This window comes from Bison bison, unplaced genomic scaffold, assembly GCF_000754665.1.
Source record: "Bison bison bison isolate TAMUID 2011002044 unplaced genomic scaffold, Bison_UMD1.0 scf7180017864037, whole genome shotgun sequence".
NCBI lineage: Eukaryota > Metazoa > Chordata > Mammalia > Artiodactyla > Bovidae > Bison > Bison bison.
This window is the reverse complement of record NW_011494609.1, coordinates 2,824,460-2,844,750: the sequence shown is the minus strand read 5'-3', so window position 1 is coordinate 2,844,750 and position 20,291 is coordinate 2,824,460. Positions and strand designations below refer to the sequence as shown.

Genomic DNA, 20,291 nt, shown 5'->3' with positions numbered 1-20,291 from the left:
GGCGGGCTGCCATCTATGGGGTCGCACAGAGTCGGACACGACTGAAGCGACTTAGCAGCAGCAGCAGCCAAAAAGTAGAAACAACCCGTCAGCAGATGAGTGGATAAACACAGGGAGGTCTATACACACGCAGTGGATTATGACTCAGCCTTGAAAAGGAAGGAAATTCTGACACACGCTATACCATGGATGAACCTTAACAGCATTATGCTAAGGGGAATAAATCAGTCCAAAAGGACACTAGTGCATGATTCCACTTATATGGGGTACCCAGGAGTGGTCCAGTCCACAGAGACAGAAAAGAGAAAGATAGTTACTAGAAGCTGGGGGAGGAGGGAATGGGCTTGGTGTGTAATGGGGACTGAGTTTCACTCTGTGAAGATGAAATAGTTCTGATGAATGGTGATCATAGTTGCCCAACAGTAGCAGTGAATGTCCTGAATGCCCTTGTCCTGTACCCTTAAAAATGTTTTACGTGGTAAATTTTGTCAAATACATTTTACCAAAATTTTATAACAAATAAATTTGCTCTTAGATATTAAAGTCATAGCACAAAGGGTGGTGAACAAAAGCTAAACCTTGAAATCAGAGAAGCGTTCACCCATTTTCCCCATAGAGTGAGAAAACTGACCAGGAATACCTTTAGCAGTGTTTACAGCTCCGCCTGCCTTGCAGGAGACCCCTCCACTCGGGGCGCCTCCTCTGAAAGGGCCCGTGGCTCAGGGTCGCCCTCTGCAGAAATGTCCGCGCTGGGAGGAGGGCCTCCAGGGGCCTCTAACCAGTCAGTTACTCTCGGCCCTGGTCGCCTTCCTCATTCCACGTGTTCATTGAACATCAAGTGTGTGCGTCCACAGTGGGGAATCCTGAAGAGTGACGCCGCCCCCGCCCACAGCCAGCCTGTATTCTAGTTGGGGGAAGGAGATGAGGCAGCCTGCAGCTTAACCCCGTGAGGCCAGATCATGGAACCGGCTTAAGGAATCAGATGTAAGATGGCCACGGGAGGCTTCATGGCATCTGCCCTCAGATCTCTTCATGGCCTAGGACTCTTGTTGCTGTGGGGCTTCCCGGGTGGTGCTAGTGGTAAAGAGCCTGCCTGCCAATGCAGGAGGCAGGAGATCCAGAAAGATTCCCCTGGAGGAGGGCACGGCAACCCACTCCAGTATTCTTGCCTGGAAAATCCCTGTGACAGAGGAGCCAGGCGGGCTACAGTCCACGGGGTCGCAAAGAGTCGGACACGACCAAAGTGACTTAGCTCGCACAGCAACTGGTTGCCTTTTACCCTTTTTTAAAAAGTATTTATTTATTTATTTCCTGTGGGCATCGAGTCTTAGTTGCGGCACGCGGGATCTTTCACTGCAGCACACAGGCACCTTAGGTACAGCACTGAGGCCTTGTCACCCTGCAGCACTTGGGATCTTGGTTCCCTGAGCAGGGATGGAACCCCCATCCCCTGCATTAGAAGGCAGGTTCCTAACCACTGCATGGCTGGCAGGAAGATCCTGCCTTTTACTCTTGAACGTGAATGTTCACATAACAGACCTTGGATTGGCATTTATAACTCCAAGCAGGTTGAGGTGGCTGGAGACTGGCCTTCCCCGTGGCTGGTCAGTCCCTCCGAATGATATCCCGGCTACAGCCATGGGGGAGCTGGCCCTGCGACAGCTTCATGCAGAGTGCAGGTGCTTTCCCACTTTGTTCCTTCAGTACTTGATCTACAAGAGTCTGCAAATCCTGGGCTTAAAAATAAAAAACCAAAAGACATCATCTGGCCAACTGGCTTTTGATTTTTCAAATAACAAAGTTGGTTTTGTGGTTAGTTTAATTGGCTTAACTTCTATAACTGACAAATAGAAGGGGGAAAAATATGTGTTTTGAAAACCTATTTCCAAGTAATTCCAGCCATTTGGGACGTAGGGAAGTTGTCTGAGCTGTCTGGGGGGAATTCCCGGAGCTAAGAATTCGCATTTGGCGTTGTCTGTAGCTCGACACGGGCTCCTGAGGCCACCAGCTTCGTGTCTGAGGAGATTCAGTCGTTATGCCAACTATTGCTTAAATACTTGCTGAAAGTCTGGGGTGAGAAGTAGGTAAATGTGGGAAAGGACTGGGAGTCTGATGAACAGGGACCTAAGGATGTGGGCCATCACAGGGTACATTTGCTTTTATTTCACTGAGATCCTTTATATTATTATATTCAGAAGACTCCCGGAGCTGGAAACCTTTGATTTGTTAGCAGATAGAACCTGTTTGGTTTCTGTATTTGAATTCTTGTCTTAGTCTTATTTCCTCCCACTTTGGAGTAATTAGCTGTGCTTTAATTTTCAGAAATCGGCCCTGGTGGATGTCCCCGTGTTGCAGTTTTGCTATGCGTTCATCCAAAGGTAACGCAGCTCCCTCAAAGGCATTTCTCAATTATAGATGCTGTTGCAGTGATTTTAAGTAACTACTCTGGATTGTCCTCCTTTTTTTCTTTTAACTGAAGTGCTGTTGATTTACAGTGTCGTGTTAGTTTCAGGTGTACGGCACAGGGACTCAGTTTGATATAGGTGTGTGTGTGTGTGTGTGTGCCCTTTCAAATGCTTTTTCATTACAAGTTATAACATGTTGCGTATAGTTCCCTGTGCTTTACAGTGGGTCCTTATTGTTTACCTGTTTTGTATACAGTAGTGTGTCTATGTTAATCCCAACTTATTCTTTATCCCTCCCTGCCTCCACCCGTGTGTTTCTTGATTACTGGAGAGCCTTAGTTCAGAAAGTATCTGTGTGTTACTAACCCAGCCGTGTCCGACTCACACACGACTCTGTGTGACCCCATGGACTGTAGCCTGCCAAGCTCCTCTGTCTGTAGGATTCTCCAGGCAAGAATACTGGAGTGGCGTTGCCATTCTCCTCCTCCAGGGGATCTTGCTGACCTGGGGATCTGAGAGGTGTCCTAATTCCCTCTCAGGCCATTGGACACCCCGCCAGTCTCACTTTTTCCTTCTGTAGAGAGCGAATCTGACATCTTCAAGTCTATGTGCTCTATCTTGAACACTTTGTCAGCACAGCTTTGTGTGAGACCTGGTAAACTTCAGAAGAAACAGTTTGCATTACCTTGATAACCAAAAAAAAAGAGGAATTTTAAGAACCTCTTTTAGGAAAAGAAGTGACTGTTTTGGATGCTCTCCTCAGTGCTTTGCCGTGTTTTCTGCTGGGCGGCTTCATGTCGATGGACTAGAGTTTGAGCAAGCTCTGGGGGTTGGTGATGGACAGGGACCCTGGCGTGCTGCAGTCCATGGGATTGCAAAGAGACACGACTGAGCGACTGAACTGAACTGAGGTTTCTGCGTGGGTTCACTGAGCTGAACACCCATCTGCAGGGGTCTCAGCTGCAGTGGTTCCCCAAGTGGCTGTCTACAGGGAGAGAGGACGCTTTGCTGGCCTCCTGCGGCTCTTACGGCAGGTCCTGGATACAGCTCCCAGATGCGTCCACTGTGCGGGGAGGTTAGAGCTGCAGTAACGGGAGTGAAGGGGGTGTAGCCCTATCTCACGGATGCCTCGATAGCCTCACGTGTCTCAGGGGATTCACCTTTAGTAAATTTGACCAAACTCCCTGGCTAACAAGTTCACATTCCATGGTTATTCTGACCCATGACACCCTAGGGTTATAGGAAGGTAGACGGAGGGTCCTAGTCCCAGGAGTCCCCTGGCCCAGGATCGAGTTCAGGCCAGCCATTCACCCTCCAGCACGAGCATCACTGCTCTTTTTTGCTCCAGGAGGGGAAGATGAGCTGGTCCTTTGCTGTTGTTCAGTCACTCAGTCGTGTCCAACTCTTTGAGACCCCATGGACTGCAGCACACCAGGCCTCCCTGTCCTTCACTATCGCCCAGAGTTTACTCAAACTCATGTCCATTGAGTCGGTGATGCCATCCAGCCATCTCATCCTCTGTCGTCCCCTTCTCTCCTGCCTTCAATCTTGCCCAGCATCAGGATCTTTTCAAATGAGTCAGTTCTTCACATCAGGTGACCAAAGTATTGGAGCTTCAGCTTTAGCATCAGTCCTTCCAATGAATATTCAGGATTGATCTCCTTTAGGATTGACTGGTGTGATGTCCAAGGGACCCTCAAGGGTCTTCTCCAACACCACAGTTCAAAAGCATCAATCCTTCGGCGCTCAGCCTTCCTTATGGTCCAACGCTCACGTCCATATGTGACCGCAGGAAAAGCCATAGCCTTGACTCTAGGGCCTTTGTTGTTCAGGTAATGTCTCAGCTTTTTAATACATTGTCTAGGTTGATCATAGCTTTTCTTGCAAGAAGCAGGCATCTTTTTAATTTCATGGCTGCAGTCACCATCCTCAGTGATTTTGGAGCCCAAGAAAATAAAGTCTGTCACTGCTTCCACTTTTCCCCATGTCCTTCCTAGTGCTCACTCATACGTGTCATAATCCCAGCAAGTGCCTGCTGCAGTGGCCTGAGTGACATCGTCCAGCGGCCTCAGGGAGGCTGCCTCCTTTCAGGGAGGAGGCCCCACCCAGGACCCTCAGGATGCGGCGAGTCAGGGACCAGCACTCAGCCCTGGGACCCGCTGGCTGCGGCCCAGCTGCCTCCCTGTGTGGTGCAGCGTCACCCCACGGCAACAACCCCGAGTCCTCATTCCCCATGAGGCCTGACCTGAGAGCTACTAAAGATCAGCCTCCTGCTGGGTGACCCCTGACCTCACCTTCTGTGACCTCCTGATGGCTCACTGCATTTCCAGTGATGTTAGGGAGGCCAAATGCTAAATGGAGCCCGACAGGCCCAGAGATCCGTCATCCAGTTCAACGCTTTCACTTTATAGACGAGGAAACCAGGAGCGTCTGACCTGTTTAGACAGATGGTTGGTATCCAAACCTCCAAGTTCTTGCCAAAATACCACAATTTAACACAAATGTATTTTAATCTAAGAAGAACAAAACAGGTCAGGCAGATAAGGCATCGTCCTGTGCCTTCTAACCGCCTGCGCCTAAAATGTGCTTATAATAAAACATTTTCATTAGACCTGTTCATGGCTGGATGTTTTTTTTCCCTCCTATTTTTTTGTTGTTGTCTCTTTGTTTTTATTAATAGGCTCCCAGCAACAGCCTTGCAAGAGAACTTCCCCTCGCTGTTGGGCGTGTTGAAGGAGTCCGTGCAGTTGAATCTCGCTCCCCCCGGTTACTTTCTGCTTCTCAGGTACCGTGTTCCCAGCCACTCAATGTTACCGCGTTTTTTTTCTTCTCCAGGAACATGTATGTTTTCCTTTCTGCTAGCATTCTCATTCTGAAGCCGATTGTCTCTCAACAGCATGCTGAATGACTTTGTGACAAGAACTCCAAACCTGGAGAGCAAGAAGGACCAAAAAGATCTGCAGGTCTGTATGTGGGTGTCCAGTAGGATGGTTCCTCTCCCAGGAGAGCATTGCCCGCCCCCCGCCTTCAGACAATCTCACTGGAGATGATAAACATTAAACATGGGGCAGAACCAGGTCTTAGGTTTGCATGTGTTCCCACATCTGACTCCCTGCATCACTGTCTTCAGAGGACTCGATAGAGTCTCCAGATGATGGTTCTCATGTCAGCCTTGAGCCATCCACCTTGCAATTTTCAAGGCGCCTGCTAGCTTCCTCCTGGACCCCGATGTGTGCAGGCTCACTCTTCAGCATGGCTGGAGCAGTAAATCTGTCTTTATACACAGATTCCCTTCCTTAGAACCTTCCCCCCCTTCTTTTTAAAGCAATTCAGACTCATAGGAAACTTCAAAAACACTGAAAAGCAAAAGTAAAGCTCAGCCACCGGAGAAGGAAAATCTCCTTTGAGTAGAAACCCAGCCAATAAGTAGGATGGAGTGAGAAAAACCAGTATGTTATAACCTTTATAATCATCGAGTGAGGAGCTTTTCGAGTCAAGGCCTTAACTTCTTTTTCAGTGTCTTTTATTCATGTATTTTTGTTGTTGGCGTGTGGTTGCCTCAACATGTCGAGTTAGTTTCTGCTGTAGAGCATGGTGAATTCAGCTGCACATTTACATATGTCCCTTGCATTTCCTTCCTTTGAGTCAAGGTCATTAAACTGTGCTGTGTATCTCATGGCCTTGGCGATACTGCCGCTCCCTGTTGTGACCCCTGGCATTTGTGAGACCCTGAAGCTCTGGAGCTCTGCGTAAAGCCCAGTGACTCCTTTGGCTCCCCTGGTGGAGGGGAAAGCTCCATCCCAGCGCACATGCTGCAGCCCAGCCCGTGGTCAGCAGTTCCTACACCAAGCTGAAAGCCCTCCATCTCGTGCGGCCAGTGGCCTGCCACGGCCCCGTCCCCTCCAGTCCTCCAGGCTGAGCTTTGGCCGTGGCCAGTAAGGCGGCTGGAGGAGCTCGATGGGCCCTTGCGTCCACCCCAGAGGGTCCCAGCCCTCCCGACACTGACCCCTTCCTACTGCTTCCAGGCACCCCGACTTCCCCATCTGCTCACTGCCCTCGAAATGGCAGCTTCTCTTAAGTCCTCAACCCCTTGTCTTGATGTTTTTTTCATATTTATTTTACTGAAGCGTAAGCAGTGCATGTTAACGTCTGCTGTACAGCACAGTGGCTCAGTTTGCACGTATGTGCATTCTTTCTCCTCTTAGTTTCCATTATGGTTCATTGCAGGATATTGAATACAGCTCCCCTCTGCTCTACAGCAGGACCTCGTCGTCTGTCCATCCTATATATGTAATAGTTTGCATCTGCTGATCCCAGCCTCCTGCTCTATCCCTCCTGCGCCCCTTCCCCCTTAGCAGCCACAAGTCTGTCCTGTGTGTCTATGAGTCTGCTTTCTGTTTCCTAGGTAGGTTCCGTTGTGTTGTATCATAGATTCCACATGTCAGTGTTATCATCTGACGTGTGTCTTTCTCTGCCTGGCTTCACTTAGCATGATCATCCCCAGATCCATCCGTCCTTCCATGATCTCCCTTGCTGCCAGCGTCCACGCCCGCCCCTCTGCCCGGGTGCACCGTGGACGGTTCCCTCGGGTGCGCTGCCCCCGTCCCTCCCACCAGGGAGGGACCTACTCTTGCTTCATGCCCAAACACACCTGCTGCACTCCCAGCAGAAGCCAGGACTGCTTACGTGTCAGGGACGTGTAGCCCCTCTTAGCTGATGATACCCCATGATACCCGCTCCGCATCTCCACTTGTGTCCCGGCTTCTTGACCGGATTCTGTGCTGAGAGCACTCCTACGCTCTTCACCCTCAAGTCAGTTTGAACTTACTCAGTTTTGTTTCTGGCCGTGTTCGTCGACAGTGCATTTCTAGTACCCGTGGTCCTAAAGAAACCAGAAATCCAACCTGCCAAATGCGTTGTGCCGCTGTGACTTCCTGTGTATCCGTTTTACCTACTGACCGTAGAGCAGCCACAGCTCAACGTATGGCTGCTGAGCCCTTGTAATGTGGCTTGCCTGAACTGAACATGCCGTAAGCATAAAACACACATCAGGTTTAAAAGACTTAGACCAAAGAAGCATGCCGAATCTCACTAATAATTTTTTATCGGTTATATGTTGAGACTACTTTGGATGTATCAAGATGCACACTGTGAACTTGTTTCTTCTTTTAAGGTAGCTGCTCGAAGACTTCATTACCTGTATGCTTCATAGCCGTGACTTGCATTATACTTCTGTCGGATGGTGCTACCTTAGGCACTTAAGACTCTCTTAACTTCCTTTCCTCTTTTCTCTCGGTTCCTCTCAGGAAGTCACTCAAAAAATTCTGGAAGCTGTTGGGAACATTGCTGGGTCTTCCTTAGAACAAACCAGCTGGCTGAGCAGGAACTTGGAAGTGAAGGCCCAGCCTCAGATCTCTCTAGAAGAATCCGATGCTGAGGAAGACTTGCACGGTGGGTGTATATGGCTCAGAAAGTAATGCCTGCTGCCAGGTTGCGGGTCTCTCTCTGCATTAAAAATCATCTGGCTTTGCTTCTTACAAAATAAGTTGTAGTATCATAAACATAAGTTGTAGTAAAATGAACAGTAGAATTCCACTGGAAGGATCCCAAGTGACCCATGCTACCGTGTTCAGCCTTCCATGAGCCTAGATGAGGGTCCTGGGAGATAACTTCCCAAGATAATTTGCATGGACTCAGTGGTAGAAATCTTTGTGAGGTAAAGAATAGGGAGAATGCATGTGGTTTTTTTTTGTTGTTTGTTTGTTTTATGGAGCCGTGGAAAGAAAACTTAGTAAACCAGCTCACCGTTGTCAAGCAGTTGATGTATTTCATTTCTGGCCTGCCTTCCAGAAATCCTTGTATTTGGTCATTGCCCAGGTCATTAAGATTTTATCACAGCAGTCACACACAGTAGGCACACCCCAGCCTTATCATTAGTTATAACTTCCTAGGCAAATGGTCGGGAGACTCTCAAAGGAGACTCATCTCTTTATTTGGAGGACCACTGACCAGCCAGAAACCCCCGAGGGGTCTGAATTAAATGCCACAGTGCGGACTGTCAGTTGCTGGTGCCCTAAAGACCACCGGCTGAATCTGTCAGTCAGGCACATCTCAGGTTATTGGATCCGCTGCAGCAAGGGAGACGCTTGGCTGAGTCAGAGGGGTGTCTCAGCAGGGGACACGTGGGGAAGATGGTCGGGGGCTCTGGGGCATAGGTCGAGTTGTCTGTAGCAGATGTTTCAAGGTGGGTACTGGGTGGAGTTAGTGATCAGATACCTCTGCACTGGTGTGCACAGTGCTAGGCGGGGGCCCGTAAGTGAATCTTCATGAACACGCTGCTTGTTTTGATAAGTGAGCTGCTTTAGTTGGTTTAGTCTTTCTTTCAGGATTAGGCATATCTTGGAGCAAGTATTAATAATTACTGTTGCAAGTTCTCAGTATTATTTAATACACAGACACTATGCCCAGTCCCGACATTGCTCAGCACTAGACAAGAAAATTGGGCTCCCCTGAGAGCTCAGCTGGCAAAGAATCCGCCTGCAATGCAGGAGACCCCAGTTCGATTCCTGGGTCGGGAAGATCCACTGGAGGAGGGATAGGCTACCCACTCCAGTATTCTTGGGCTTCCCTGGTGGCTCAGCTGGTAAAGAATCCCCCTGCGATGTGGGAGACCTGGGTTCGATCCCTGGGTTGGGAGGATCCCCTGGAGAAGGGCAAGGCTGCCCACTCCAGTGTTCTGGCCTGGAGAAGTCCATGGGCTGAACAGTCATGGGCTCGCAAAGAGCTGGGCACAACTGAGCGCTGGACACGACTGAGCGCCTTGCACTTCACTTTCACCTTTACCTTCCCTCCCATTTTGATGCGACCTCGATCATTATCATTAGCAGTTGTTATAGCAGCAGAAACAAACCTGAATCCATGGGTTTTAACGTACAAAGGACGGCGTGTCAAGAAATCTGGGCTCTTTTCTCTTGCAAGTAGCAGAAACCCACTCCAGGAGGACAGAAGCACAGCAGCACAGGGAGTTCTGGCTCACACGCATGAAATGCCCACGCGTGCTCTCTGTGTCTGGTTTTGAGGGCAGAGTGGGAACCAGGTGTTCAGACGCAGTTCATCAAATCTTGTGCGGGCGTTCTGGTTGGTTCTTCCTGGTCTGCGGCTGGCCCAGTAGCGGGCAGGAAGGGCTCGTGTCCTGGAGCCCCGAGAAGCGATCTCCCACCCAAGAGGGGCATCTCTTCCCAGGAGGAGAAGGGATGGCGTTGGACAGACGGTTAAATCATGGTGCCCCTTACCATCACTTCCACCGTATTTATTTGACAGCTAGCTCTGTGGTTTACGTAAGAAAAATAATTGCACTTTACTCTGTATTGAAGATCCTGCAGCTAGTGTGCTATCGTTTGCTAACGTAAACCAACAATTATGTCTTCTCAGGCTGTGGCTCTGATTATAGGTGTGGTTCTAGGGAAGGAGAGTCTGTGCCTCTCCTTGACTCCTTTGCTCTCAGTTACTGTGCCGTAGTTTGCGGTGTAAGGGTTAAACTGCCTCTTTAATCCTGGCGTGCTGCAGTCTGTGGGGCCGCAGAGAGTCAGACATGACTGAGTGACTGAACAGCCACCAACAGTTCAGCTGAACTGTGTCAAATGTTACTGGGCCTGACTTTTTTGCCGTCGTTAGATTTAACCTCAAGACAGTAATGTAGTAAAATAATTATCTGATTTTTTTATTTAAGAAAAGAAATCGTAGGACTTCCCGTTGGTTCAGTGTTTAAGACTCGGCGCTCCCAATGCAGGACGCATGGGTCTGGTGCCTGGTTGGGCAACCAAGACCCTACAGTGCGACATAAAAAGAAAAAAAAAATCATAGAATTTCAAAGCAGAAATGACTTGGAGGCTTCTTAATGAGCAATTTGGGTAAACTCCGGGAGTTGGTAATGGACAGGGAGGCCTGACGTGCTTCAGTCCATGGGGTCGCAAAGAGTCGGACACGACAGAGCGACTGAACTGAACTAATTATAATTAGCAAACTGTAGAGTATCAAAAGAGTCTCTGGATCATAACTATTTTTTATTTCAGTCTTGAACAAACTAAGGATGCTGGCCATATCAAGCATGAAACAGAATGAGGCTTCAAATGATGTGCTTTTTTCGGCTTGGAGTCTTTATGCATGCAGCAGACATGCAGGGTCTTCCGTGTATATTTGAGTCTGGTGTGTGCCACACACCGAGTTCTAGACGCTGGTGCTCCAGCAGCAAACAGAATGAACAGGGTCTCTGCTGTTGTGGGGGTGACATGGAAGGTGATGGTCCAGAGTAAATTAACAAAGGTATCTTTAAGTTCTTCTGGAAATGCAAAGTCATTCCAAATTTTTATATATATATATATATATTTTTTTTTAATGGGAGTGGGGCAGGGTTCACTTTAGATGTTACAGAACATGTCCCCCACGGAACTAACAGTTGTGCAGAGAAAGGAAAGATAAAGTGGGGTGGGCGGGGACTTCCTTGGTGGTCCAGTGGTTGCGTGTCCATCTGCCAGTGCAGGGGGCAGGGATTCCATCCCTGGTCAGGGAGCTTAAGAGCCCACCTGCCTCAGGACAACTAAGCCTGTGCACCACAACTGCTGAAGCCTGCACACTGCAACGAAGCGAGAAGTGTTAGTGTCTCAGTCACGTCTGACCCTTTGTGACCCCATGGGCTGTAGCCCGCCAGGCTCCTCTGTCCATGGATTTCTCCTGGCAAGAACACTGGAGTGGGTTGCCATGCCCTCCTCCAGGGGATCTTCCTGACCCAGGGATCGAACCCAGGTCTCCTCCCTGGCAGGCAGTTGGATCATGTGAGCCACCAGGGAAGCCCACCACAACAGAGAGGAACCCCCAGTTGCTGCAGCTAGGGAAAATCCGTGCACAGCGGCAAAGACCCAGCACAGCCAAAAATAAAAGATAAGAAGGCGAGCATGCAGAGACCTAAGAAGGCGCTTCCCAGGGTGGGGGGGCAGGGATGGCAAACCCTTGGGCTGGGAGTGGGCTGAGACCGAGAAACCTCGAGACCAGCCCTCTGGGAGCCTACTGAGAGTCAGGCGAGGTCCGAGAGAGCGCGGGGGAGGAGGGCCATGGGGCTCGAGGCTGAGCTCGCCTCGGGGCTTGGCCGTCTGCCCGCTTGCTGCGGGAAGCCATTCAAGCGCTTGGAGCAGTGACAGGATCAGACTGAGTTTTCAGAAAACATCAGTGTGGCGGCTGGGAGCAACGTGGGCCGCAGCCACCCAGAACAGAAACCAGAGGTTCAAACAGAAGGCTCTCGTGGTGCTTCGGGCGCAGCTGACACTGAATCAGAGGCATGGGCGCTAGAATTCAGTGGGCCGGTGGGAGGGCAGGGTCCCCGGAACCGGCTGACGGACTGGGACGCGGGAGTCACCGAAAGGCACTCGAGGGTGACTGCGGGTTTTGCAGGAACATCTGGGGGGCGGGAAATGGAGCCTGGGTTTGCATGGCCATATTAAATCTTGAGATGGTCTGGGAAAGAGTCGGGAAAGGTCACTGGGGTAGGTTGAGAAACCGAGAAAACGTCGAGTCATGGAAACTATGAAGGAGAGTGTTTCCAGAAGGAGGGAGGAGGCACATGCGTGGTTGGTGAGAAGGCTGCTGAGAAGCAGTGTGAGATAAGGACGCAGGCTCTCTGGACCCGGCTGGGGGTCATGGCATGCTGGGATCAAGGGGCATAAAGGACTGAGATGAGAAGGACCTGGCCGTGGGTGTTGATAACCCACTGAGGCTTAATCATCAGCGGGACAGGAATGAAGTACTGAATGCATGCTCAGTGGTGTCTGGCTCTTTGAGACCCTATGGACTGCAGCCCATATGCTAACCCTACTACAGAGCGGTGGTGGTGTAGTCGCTAAGTCATGTCTGACCCTTTGTGACCCCGTGGACCATAGTCCACCAGGCTCCTCTGTCCAGGGGATTCTCCAGGCAAGGATACTGGAGTGGGTTGCCATTTCCCTATCCAGGGGATCTTCCCAACCCAGGAATCGAACCCGGGTCTCCTGCATCGTAGGCAGATTCTTTACCAACTGAGCTACAGGGAACCCCATAGAGAACCGCCCCCATCCCTGCAATGTCCCTCGGTGCTATGCTGCCTTCCCCACTTGCCAACGTAATTCTCCAAGAGGCTCCTCTGTCCACAGGAGTCTCCAGGCAAGAATACTGGAGTGGGTTGCCATTTCCTCCTCCAGGGATCATCCTGACCCAGGGATCAAACCTGCATTCCCTGCACTGCAGGCAGATTCCGTACCACTTGAGCCATCAGGGAAGTCCTAATGAAGTAGTACTAAGGACCAAAGAATATCGTTTATTAGGCTTATTTTTCAGTTAGAGTTCTTCAAAGCATATTTGTATGGTGATGGAACAGTGCAGCAGAGCGGTAGGAATCAAGACCAGAAGGTGAAAGGATAGTTAGAAAGCGACATTTTTCACGGCCATCTGTCCGGTCGCTCAGTCATGTCCGACTCTTTGAGACCCCATGAACCCCATCACACCAGGCCTCCCGGTCCATCACCAACTCTCGGAGTTTACTCAAACTCATGTCCATCGAGTCAGTGATGCCATCCAACCATCTCATCCTCTGTCGTCCCCTTCTCCTCCCGCCTTCAGTCTTTCCCAGCATCAGCTCTTTACAGCCAAAGGGCCAGGGTTAACATGGTAAATGGAATTACTGTTCTTTGACAAGAGCCAGGAACATGTCTATCAAACAGACAAGGCAGAGAACACAGATATCAGTGTTCTAGATTAATAACGCGTGGGGCCAAACCAAGGGAGTTCGCATTTGTTTACATTCATTTTCTGAATGAGATTCGAAGTGAGGCTGCCAGCTGAGAAGGTGCACATGGTGGTGGCTCTGGAGGGAGGAGGTGGATTAGGTTGGAGCGTGAGGAAGCCAGCATAGTGCTGAGATTCACGGGGAAGGTGTATAGTAGCATCAGGTGTTTTTTGAGGTTCATGGTCATGAAATAGAGTGAGATCTAGTTCATAGTGGTTTGATTTCTCCAGAGCATTTTGCTGTGTAGAACTAGGCAATCGCTGGGTTTAGCCAAGCTTTGCATGCCTCTGAGTGAGTGCTTCAGGAGGGAGACAGGAGAAAAAGAATGAAGAATGCTCTCAAGGTGGCTGATGGACCACAGGTATGGGTGGGGAGGAAGAGATGCCAAGACTTGGGGGGATTGATGGCTAGTTAAGGTGGGGAATTGCAGGGGCTGGAGGAAGCTGTCATAGCATCATTCCAGGAATAAGTGAGCAGGTGGAATAAGACACGGTCACTACAGGAGGCCAGAGATGGAGATTTGGGAAGCTGGCGCAGCCACGTGTGTGACGGTTAACAGTGGCTGGCTGAGCTGCAGCAAAATAAAAAGATTGCTGAAAAGACTTGCGCAGCTCAGAGGCCAGGGTGACAGGCACCACCCAAGGGGATGTTGAAGTTGCAAGAATGATGATGGGAAGAGAAGCAGGGAGGAAGATGGTGAGCTGGTGCTAAGCAAAGGTTTTCAGTTGCTGAAACTGAACACGTGAGAAGAGAAGAATATATGACACATACTTACACGTGTAATCAGCGTGAAAGGTGGAGACTCGTGACTCACGTTCACGTGATGCTTTGGGGGCATAAGATGGACGGATGGTGACCAATCCATCTTGAGTTTGTTTTTTTTTTGGCTGTTTGGCCTGCGAGATCTTAGCTCCCTGACTAGGGAGTGACCCCCAGCCCCAGCAGTGAGATCGCAGCGTCCTAACCACTGGGCCAGTGGGCACATTCCCCATCCGTCACGGTTAAAACACAGATGCCTCTCTCAGCAGATGCTGCCGCCGCCACCTCAGCAATGGTGTCCGCCTCTGCACCCTCAGTGTACAGCGTGCAGGCCTTGTCCCTCCTGGCAGAGGTGAGTACGCGTCTGCCTCGTCATCCCCGCCGGGGGAATGAGGCTTCACGGGGTCGCGTCCATTCTTAGAGGCTGAGCCGGTAAGCCAGCCTGGGCCTCTGGCTGCCCCATGGGGTGCCCTACGAGGCTGTCTGTGGCCACATTCCCACTTCCTTTAGGAGAGTCCTGAGTTCCGATTCCTGTTGTCTGTGGCCACACTCCCACTTCCTTTAGGAGAGTCCTGAGTTCCGATTCCTGTTCTCCTAGGTCCTGGCGTCGCTGCTGGACATGGTTTACCGAAGTGACGAGAAGGAGAAAGCGGTGCCCTTGATCTCACGTTTGCTTCACTATGTTTTCCCTTACCTACGCAATCACAGGTATGGCTGCCACCACCTCTCTGTAACCCCCCAAGCCCGCCCACTCCTGCCCAGGTGTGGGAAGATGGCTAATGGGAAACGCATCCAACAGGGCTCCTCTCACGGCCTTGACCTTGACCCTTTGCCCTTCCCACCCCCTTGCAGCGCCTACAACGCCCCCAGCTTCCGGGCGGGCGCCCAGCTGCTGAGTTCTCTGAGCGGTTATGCCTATACCAAACGGGCCTGGAAGAAAGAAGCCCTGGAGTTATTCTTGGATCCAGCCTTCTTCCAGATGGACACGGCTTGTGTGCAGTAAGAAACACCATCCTGATTAAAAAAAACGGGCCGGGAACCATCAAGTAGCAAAGTGTGTGGGTTTCTACAATTAGTTCCCATTCCTGAAATGGTGAGCAGAGCTAGGTATTATCATCCCAAATCTTAGGACATCCCTCGCAGGTTAACGGTGTATTTCCGGGGAAGGAATTGAAGTCTTCTGAAAATGACACAGGTGCCCTTTTTTTTTTTTTTAATAATCAAGAGAAGAATTGTTATTATTCCTAAAGAGCATAACAAGGGGTTCCAGCTGTACTTGGCCTAGTGCTGCTCTGTCTTGTAATCACAAGATGATGGACCAGCACTGAGACGTCAGGGCTCTGTGGTCACCCTCCTGGGTCCTTCCCCCCACTTCTGGGCTTACACTCCACGAGTCGTCTCTGAGACCGTGCAGCCACCTGCCTCTGCGTGGGCAGCAGAGATGCGTAGAATCAGGATGAACTGACTGCGCTTTCTACTCGGAGGTCAGCAGAACCACTCATAACTCTGCCCATGGCTTGGCTGAACATGTCTTTATTAACAGCAGGGGTCGAGGGTAGACACTGGTCAGCTTCTTTGACCACAGCTTTCACCCTGGGTCGGTCAGATCCATTGGAAAACGGACAGGCTACCCACTCCAGTGTTCCTGGGCTTCCCTGGTAGCTCAGTTGGTAAAGAATCCGCCTGCAGTGGGGGAGACCACAGTTTGAGTCCTGGGTTGGGAAGATCCGCTGGAGACGGGATAGGCTACCCACTCTAGTATCCTTGGGCTTCCCTGTGGCTCAGCTGGTAAAGAATCTGCTTGCAGTGCAGGAGACCTGGGTTCAATCCCTGGGTTGGGAAGATCCCCTGGAAAAGGGAAAGGCTACCCACTCTAGGATTCTGGCCTGGAGAATTCTGTGGACTGTATAGTTCATGGGGTCGCAAAGAGTCGGACACGACTGAGCGACTTTCACTTTCACCCTGTAATCCTTTTGCACCGTGGGAGAGTCTGATGAAAACTATTGATATTTGTCTTCAGGGCCCCAACTGCCCTTCCTCAACACAAGTGTAAGGACATCATCTGTGCAAACACATTTAAGGGCAACCCTTGCAAAAGCCCTTTGATTCAGATGGTAAAGGATTCCGCCTGCAATGCAGGAGACCCGGGTTCAATCCCTGGGTTGGAAAGATCCCCAGAGAAGGGAATGGCAACCCACTCCAGTTTTCTTGCCTGGAGAATCCCATGGACAGAGGAGCCTGATGGGCTCCATGGGGTTGCAGAGAGTCAGATACAACGGAGTGACTAACACTTCTTTTTTTTTTTTTTTTTGCAAAAGCCAAAGGACTTTGACACAAGTGCTTTCTTTTATGGTGGTCTGGGAATTATTCATTACTCCCTGTTATTTATTCCCTATATTAAGGTTATAAATGAAGAGCTTCTGCTTAGTTTCTCCTTATTCATCCCTTTCACTAACTTTTCAGAAAGCAGTCTTCAATCTTAAAGGGACATGCTATTTTTCCTTGATATTTTTGACTGGGCTGTCACCCTTTGCATATTTAACTTTGCTTTTTTTTTTTTTTAATATCCAGTTGGAAGTCCATTATTGACCATCTTCTGACTCATGAGAAAACTATGTTTAAAGATCTAATGAGTAAGTTTTTCTGTGTTAATGTGCACATAAGTCATACTTTAAAGGACCGATGCCTTTTGGTCATAATGAGCTTTTACCACATTTCAGAACGTGGCTCAAACTTTTTATGGTGCAGTTTCAGCCACAAACTATACTGTGATGCATAGGATTTGCCGGGACTCCATGAATGAACCTTTCTGGTTCCAGTCGGTTGACAAGAATGCCTCTCACCACCATTTTTGCATTTTTATAATGGAGAAAATACTTTTGAAAGCAATGGTAAAGTGACCGTAATTTGTTAGGAGTACTTTTCTATACTGCATATCGTCTTCAAATACCTTACAGTTAAGCATCACTCAAGAAATAAATACTTCCATAAATTTTAAATATTTGGATAATAGCTACATGCCCTTAATCAAGACCATATTCCACCAGGGAAGATAGGAATGAACACTTGTGTGAATTTCTCATCACTTACCTCTCATTGTAGGTTTCTCACTAAGTGAAATGTATTTGCTGTATTTATTCCAGGCATGCAGAGCAGTTCTTTAAAACTGTTCTCCAGTTTTGAGCAGAAAGCCATGCTGCTAAAGCGCCAGGCGTTTGCTGTCTTCAGTGGAGAACTGGATCAATACCACCTTTACCTTCCTCTAATCCAAGGTAAGAAGGCCCACCCTCCCCTCCAAGCCCCCTCCCCGCACAGACAGGTCCAGAGTGGCCAAAACGGCTGGAGACCAGGGGGGCCCACAGCACGTGCTGGCAGAATGGGCCAGCGTTAGACGAGCGTTCCACAGGGGCAGTCCTAGAAGAACTTTGGTAAATCAGGAACTTTGTTTTAAAAATCAGTTACTATAATGCTGTTAATCTATCAGGTCATTTTTTAAAGTCTGGCCATACTTCTTCAGCACTGTCTCCTGCTAGATCCCTCCTGCAGTGCAGACACTTGGAGGGTGCAGTCCTAACGGAGGCTAGTGAAGGAGCAAGACTGTGGAGGAGCGCCTTTATTCCTTAGCAGTTTTTTCCTCTCCTTCACCCTATCAGTATCCTTTATCTGCCTCAAAAATGAATGACTGGGGCTTCCCTTGTGGTCCAGTGGTGAGCAGGGGTTCGGGGTTCAGTCTCTGGTTAGGGAACTAAGATCCCACATCTCTCTGGGCCAAAAAACCAAAACATAAAGCAGAAGCAATACTGTAACAAATTCAATGCTGTGCTGTGCTCAGTTGCTTCAGTCGTGTCCGACTCTTTGTGACCCTGTGGACAGCAGCCCACCAGGCACCTCTGTCCATGGGGAATCTCCAGGCAAGAATACTGGAGTGGGTTGCCATGCCCTCCTCCTGGGGATCTTCCTGACCCAGGAATTAATCCCACATCTCCGGCTTCTCCTGCATTGCAGGCAGGTTCTTTACCTACTGAGCCACCTGGGAAGCCCAAGAGATTCAATAAAGACTTTAAAAACAGTCAACATCAAAAATCCTTTTTACAAAAATGAATGTGGATATTACACATGACTTTGAAGGGTTTTTTTCCCCTCCTTATGAAATGTTAAGATGAACATTCTAATTCACCCTCCTCCAAGATATGAAAGAATTCTCAAATAGAAATGTGTTTTACTCATAGCCTAAACAAGATATAATGAAGTAAAAAAAAACAAAAACCTTTCAAGATCATGTTAAATATCATGAGTACTAGTGTAAAAACAGTTTTATAAATACTAGAATTATGATGATGTCAGTCATTTTGGGGGAGGGTCAGGTTTATTAAGGTATAATTTACATACAATAAAGGTGACTTCCCCTAGTGGCTCAGACGGAGAAGGCAATGGCACCCCACTCCAGTACTCTTGCCTGGAAAATCCCATGGACGGAGGAGCCTGGTAGGCTCCAGTTCATGGGGTCACTAAGAGTCGGACACGACTGAGCGACTTCACTTTCACTTTTCACTTTCATGCATTGGAGAAGGAAATGGCAACCCACTCCAGTGTTCTTGCCTGGAGAATCCCAGGGACGGGGGAGCCTGGTGGGCTGCCGTCTTCGGGGTCGCACAGAGTCGGACACGACTGAAGCGACTTAGCAGCAGCAGCAGCAGTGGCTCAGATGGTAAAGAATCCACCTGCAGTGCAGGAGGCCCAGGTTCAGTCCCTCAGTCCAGAAGATCACCCGGAGAATGGAATGGCTACCCACTCCAGTATTCTTGCCTGGAGAATTCCATCAACAGAGGAGCCTGGTGGGCTACAGTCTATGGGGTCGCTCAGAGTCAGAAACAGCTAAGTGACTGACACCTTACGTACAGTAGAAGTCACCCTTCTGGCTGTACAGTTCTGTGAATTTTGATAAACACACACAGTCATGTGACCACCACTGCAGTCAAGATACAGAACATTTCCATCACCCCTGAAAGTTTGCTCTTGCCCCTCAGAAGTCATCTCCTCCCCTGACCCCATCAACCACTAAATCTGCTCTCTGCTCGCGTAGTTTCATTTTTTCCAGAATGTGAATGTGATTAGACAGTGTAGAGCCCTTGAGCCTGGCTTCATGCTATTGTACTTACCCGGAGTTACTCCTTTTTGTTTATCTACAGTGTTCCATTCTGTGAGTTGTTTGCCCGGTCACCAGTGGAAGGGCATTCAGGTTGTTCCACGTAGAATTATGCAATAGATCTCTTAATGCTGCCCTCCTAAAAATTTTCATATAGATATCTGTCAGTTCACGAAGTATATGCTTTTCCTAAATATTAGTGCTACTAGTTCTCAGTCCACGTCCCTACTTGATTAACCATTTGAAAGGTCTTAATGATTTTAGGCCAAAACATTAACAGCTTTCCCAGGTATTAATTATGATAGTGTTTTACATTGGCAATAATAAAAAATACCATCTTATACTTCAGCTGACATAATTTCTGCAACGTCAAGCGCATCATGGAGATGTTCATGCCATAACATCCTGAATACCTACAATGTGTGAAAGCGAATGTTCAGATAGGACAGGTCCTTACTTGAAGTACTAACAGGCTGATGAGATCAGAGGGTGACCAGGAATGCCCATGAAGACGGTGGCAGCCCCCCAAAGCCTTCAGCTCAGAGCAGAGTCAGAGCTGAATTTTGTGGCATCCTTACAGGATTTGGGAGCGAGGAAGAGCGACAGGAACCACGTTTCCTGTGGTTCACGGGCAGCATCTGGGATGGTGCTTTATGCACCTGGCCCCGGGACAGGGGCCTGAAAGGGCAGCGTCAAGCCCCCCTGTCCCAGAAGCAGAGCGCGGTGGCCAGTGCACCGGGCAGTCCGCCTTCTCGCCCATCAGACTCTCTCCTAAAGCCTGGGGCGAGCCCCAGAGGGCTGGAGAGACACTGTTCAGTGTACAGAGCAAGAAGAACACAGACAGTGACTTTCCTTAACCAGCGGCGTGGAGGGTCTGACCACGGCAGGATGTAAACATTCAATTTCTGAGAGATCATGAGATGGGGAGGGAAGTAGGGGGCCACAGAATAGTATATACATTATATATGGTACTTTTATATATGGCATATATGTATATGGGGGCTTCCCTGGTGGCTCAGAGGCTAAAACGTCTGCCTGCAATGCGGGAGACCCGAGTTCAATCCCTGGGTTGGGAAGATTCCCCTGGAGAAGGAAATGGCAACCCACTCCGGTACTCTTGCCTGGAAAATCCCATGGATGGAGAAGCCTGGTAGGCTGCAGTCCATGGGGT

The 20,291-nt window shown here is 49.4% G+C and overlaps 1 protein-coding gene across 1 annotated transcript in view; it reads left to right on the top strand.

Moving 5' to 3' along the window:
* Positions 1-20,291, top strand: part of DOPEY2 (dopey family member 2) — a 125,480-nt gene that overhangs the window by 92,323 nt on the left and 12,866 nt on the right. Inside the window, exons 24-32 of the mRNA XM_010834844.1 lie at positions 2,323-2,378; positions 5,086-5,190; positions 5,302-5,368; positions 7,712-7,856; positions 14,244-14,326; positions 14,573-14,682; positions 14,827-14,973; positions 16,546-16,607; positions 17,118-17,246. Coding sequence (XP_010833146.1) covers positions 2,323-2,378; positions 5,086-5,190; positions 5,302-5,368; positions 7,712-7,856; positions 14,244-14,326; positions 14,573-14,682; positions 14,827-14,973; positions 16,546-16,607; positions 17,118-17,246 — 904 coding nt within the window. The remainder of the gene's footprint in view (positions 1-2,322; positions 2,379-5,085; positions 5,191-5,301; positions 5,369-7,711; positions 7,857-14,243; positions 14,327-14,572; positions 14,683-14,826; positions 14,974-16,545; positions 16,608-17,117; positions 17,247-20,291) is intronic.